General features: G+C 36.0%; 1 protein-coding gene across 1 annotated transcript in view; it reads left to right on the forward strand.

The window, feature by feature from the left end:
- The window catches only part of LOC108692196 (facilitated trehalose transporter Tret1-2 homolog), a 26,617-nt gene extending 22,140 nt beyond the window's left edge, over nt 1–4,477 (forward strand). Inside the window, 4 exon segments of the mRNA XM_018200355.1 lie at nt 1,970–2,111; nt 2,732–3,051; nt 3,475–4,374; nt 4,377–4,477. Of these exon segments, the coding sequence (XP_018055844.1) occupies nt 1,970–2,111; nt 2,732–3,051; nt 3,475–4,374; nt 4,377–4,433 (1,419 nt within the window). The 3' untranslated portion in view covers nt 4,434–4,477.

Genomic DNA, 4,477 nt, shown 5'->3' on the forward strand with positions numbered 1-4,477 from the left:
TATATATGTATATATACCAGGTGTATAAGCTTAAATCCGCTGTTTGCTCATAGGCACTAGTGATTAGAGTGGCATTAGTGAGCGTACAAAGCTATCCTGGGCACACAACACATTTCTTTTTATGTGTTTGACATCTGTCAACATTAACCAGCACATCATCAGCAATTTCATACATTCAACAACATACATTTTTTCTTTCGTAATCATGTCTAGTTTTTTGCTAAAAAAAAAGCTTATGCGGGAAGCTTTGTTTTTCTGTTTCAATTTGAAGAAATCGGCTGCTGAATCGCATCGAATGCTTGTGGAGGCTTATGGCGACAATGCTTTATCGAAAACAATGTGCAGAGATTGATTTCGCCAGTTCAATGACAACAATTTTGACCTGAGTGACAAGAAGTGTGAAAATCGGCCCAGGAAGGTTGAAGACTGTCAATTGCAGGCTCTTTTGGACGAGGACGATACCCAATCGCAAGAAATGCTTGCCGAGCAATTGGGTGTTTCTCAAGCAGCCATTTCCATGCGGCTACATGCCATGGGGAAGGTTCAAAAGATCGGAAAATGGGTGCCGCATGAACTGAACGATAGGCAGATGGAGCGACACCAAAATACATGCCAAATTCTGCTTGCCAGACAAAAAAGAAAGTCGTTCCTGCATCGGATTGTGACAGGCGATGAAAAGTGGATCTATTTTCAGAATTCTAAACGCAAGAAATCTTGGGTTTGGTTGGTTTGATCTCGCCCAACCATTAACATCTTCCTCAAGACCAAATCGCTTCGGACGGAAGACGATGCTGTGCGTTTGGTGGGATCAGAAGAGTGTCATCTACTACGAGCTGTTAAAACCTGGTGAAACTGTTAATGCTCACCGCTACCACCAACAACTGATCAAATTGCACCGTGCTCTGCGTGAAAAAAGGCCGCATTATCGAAAAAGACATGACAAGCTGATTTTCCTTCACGACAACGCACCATCGCACGTCAACAATGGTCCAAAACTACTTGGAGACACTCAACTGGGAAGTGCTACTCCATCCTGCTTACTCACCAGATCTGGCACCTTCTGACTATCACCTGTTTTCGTCGATGGGCCACGCGCTCACTGAGCGGCACTTCGATTCTTACGAAGACGTCCGAAATTGGCTTGATGAGTGGTTTGCCTCGAAAGATGAGGAATTTTTTTGACGTGGTGTACACAAATTGCCCGAAAGATGGGAAAAATGTATAGTTAGCGAGGGCAAGTACTTTGAATAAATTTGTTTTTGCTTCCTAGGAAAAAAAAATGTGTTTTTCTGACTAAAAAATAGCGGATTTAATCTTAAACACCTGGTATTCTATCTGTATATTATACGATTTTCCAAGTTTTATCTTGATATCTGAAAATATGCGTGAAAAACGCTAGATATTACAATATATTACGTTCAATTTAAATTGATTATGAGTATAATTTTATCCATATAAGATTTTAAAACATATATAATTGCTACGTCTTTTTTATCTCAATGATCATACGTTAATATTCATTCCGATTCTAATATTATTCGCATGTAATAGTTGTAGTTTGACGCGATAAGAAAATTATTCAGATAAAAAGATTCGATGTTTAGTTAGTCTTAACCTTTGATAGTAACTGTGCAATATCTCCCATATCTATTTACTGTGTTTTATTACTGTGTTTCGCAGTTATAAATAATTTATATTAGTTGTATGTTTTTTGCTCTATAGAGAGGTTTGCAGAAGCTGTACCTTTCACTACGAATACAAATATTTTCTTTTAGGATTTTTTCGTGTCACTCTCATTACATCATCATCGATTTCCCAATATCGCCGACTTCTGATTCGAAGTTTTCCTTTATTCCTACTGCGAATACAAATATTTTTCTTAAACTTTTTTTCGCTATCATTACGTTGTCATCAAATCAATTTCCTGATATCGATAATTTCTGCTTTATTCGTAGCTTTTCTTTTACAGATATTGATGGCCTTATGCGCCAATGTTGTGGTGTTGGGTCCAGCAATGGGTTTCGGTTACAGCGCTGTAGCAGAATCTGCGATGAGAGCAAATAAGACTGATGGTGATTTACAACTTGATGCTAATCAAGCAAATTGGATGGGTTAGTGTTATAAAAAATTCATTCCTTCAACGAATTCTTTGCAATTTCGAATTATTAAAAATAATAATAATAATAATAATAATAATAATAATAGTCCATTGGCAAAAGTCATTATTCCTGAAAGTTTTTTTGGCAATGGTAAAAAACTTGTATAATTTTTCTTATTCAAATTATCAATAAGACCTTTATTATAAAAAATTAAGAAAAATTTGTAGTGTTGTTATTAAAAATTTTCAGCTAAAAGAAGAATTTTAGCTCATTTTGAAACAAAATATTCGCCATTTTTATTGAATGACTGATGGATATAACTATATTGCAACAGATTCGGACAGTTAACTTCTTTTGCACACTTCTCCCTGTAGAGATAATTCAACTTCTTTTGCAATTAGATACACTTTTTTTTATAATTACTTTATACTGTACTTTACACTATTTCAGATATTTTTTAAATATTTAATTCAATTTATAACCAAGGAGCTAAGGAATTCACTATCCAAGAATTCCACTATTTTTTTCAATTTTTAAAATATTTTTCATTATAATTGTTTTTTTCATATAAGCTACTCAAATAAATTTTAAAATTATTGTAGTAAAAAATGATTATTATATTTGCGCAACAGCTACTGTATCGGCGTTGGGTACACCTATTGGTTGCCTACTCTCGAGCGTCGTGATGGGACGAGGAAGAAAGATCTGCATGTTCGTGACATCATTGATCTCAATGGCGGGCTGGGTGATCATTTACATGTCGAACAGTTACATACAAATCTTAGTTGGGAGATCAATTTCCGGAATATCCACTGGCATGGCATCTGTTCCGACTACAGTATATGCGGCGGAAATAGCGGGATCGAAATGGCGAGGCTCGATGGTTACATGGACCAGTATCTCTATCGCTCTTGGTGTTCTCATTGTTTATATCTTCGGATATATTTTTCAGGTAAATGTTCATAAACAAGCATAATAATGCACAATTAATATCAAATTAAAACTAAACTGTAACATATTATAAATAACACAAATAAACAAGAAGCATCAAATACGATCAGTTGGATCTTAAAGAGAAATATCTAATGATATTTCTATATAAATTTTAAATATATATTTCAATTCGATAAATTGTACGCTGATTATTGTCAGATTTGAAATGCTATCAAAATAAAGCTGAAATAATAATATCTCAAAATAATTAATCGTCAATTTAATAATGATGCTAATAAGCATATTATAACACTGCAAGAAATTATCATTGCAAAAAATATCACCAACCAGAGCCATCTTTTTCAATTTGACCAAGACATGTAGTAATATTTGTCGCAATAATCAATAGGTATATATTAATGCATAATGTTCTCCCTCAAAGGATAATTGGCGATTGGTGGCTTTAATGTGCGCTTTATTTCCATTGTGCGCGATCGCCCTCACTTTATTGGTGGTACCTGAGAGTCCTTTGTGGTTGAGGGATCGAAATCGGCCCGATGAAGCGTTAGAGATCATGAAAAAGTTTCGCGGAATACCAAAGGATCAGCCGGCACCGGCGGAAGTCTTGTTTGAACTAAAACCGCGTCTGCAGAAGAAGAATCAGAACGTGCTGAAGCATCTGATGAAAAAGAGTTCTCTAGTACCATTCAGCATAATGCTCAGCTTCTTCTTTTTCCAACAATTCTCCGGGATCTTCGTTGTCATATATAACGTCGTTGGAATTATGGCTAGATCAGGTGTTAAAGTGAATCCTTTTCTCGGAGCAGTATTGATAGGCATCGCTCGTTTTATAGCCAGTCTCTTAACGGCAGGTGTGTCCCGAAAATTCGGTCGACGAATACCATCGATGATTTCCGGCATTGGAATGATGATTTTCATGGGAGGCTTATCACTATATCTGTTTCTAGCTGAAAAAGGAACCGTCATGGCGGATAATGGAATTGTCCCGGTGATTTGCATGGTGATGTACATATTCACAAGTACTTTAGGTTTTCTGGTAATACCGTTCGCTATGGTAGGCGAAGTGTTTCCGTCCAAAGTTAAAGATATATTGTCCGGCATGACGGTCGCCATAGGTTATCTCTTCAGTGCGATAACCATTAAGACGTATCCAGATATGGAAAAGCTGATGAACATGCACGGCGTATTCCTCTTCTTCGCAATCATGTCTTTAATCGGCGCAATATTTGTCTTATTATTCTTACCTGAGACAAAAGGAAAGACCTTACGCGAGATTGAAGACATGTTCTCGACAAAAAAAAAGACCTTCGAATTGCAATCGATGGAAAAATAATCGAAGAAGTAGTTATTCCGACTCCCATCGATCTTTTAAGAAATTGAGAATACTTAACACACTTCAACAATTACATTTATTTAATAAAATA

The sequence above is a fragment of the Atta colombica genome, unplaced genomic scaffold (genome assembly GCF_001594045.1).
Source record: "Atta colombica isolate Treedump-2 unplaced genomic scaffold, Acol1.0 scaffold65, whole genome shotgun sequence".
Lineage (NCBI taxonomy): Eukaryota > Metazoa > Arthropoda > Insecta > Hymenoptera > Formicidae > Atta > Atta colombica.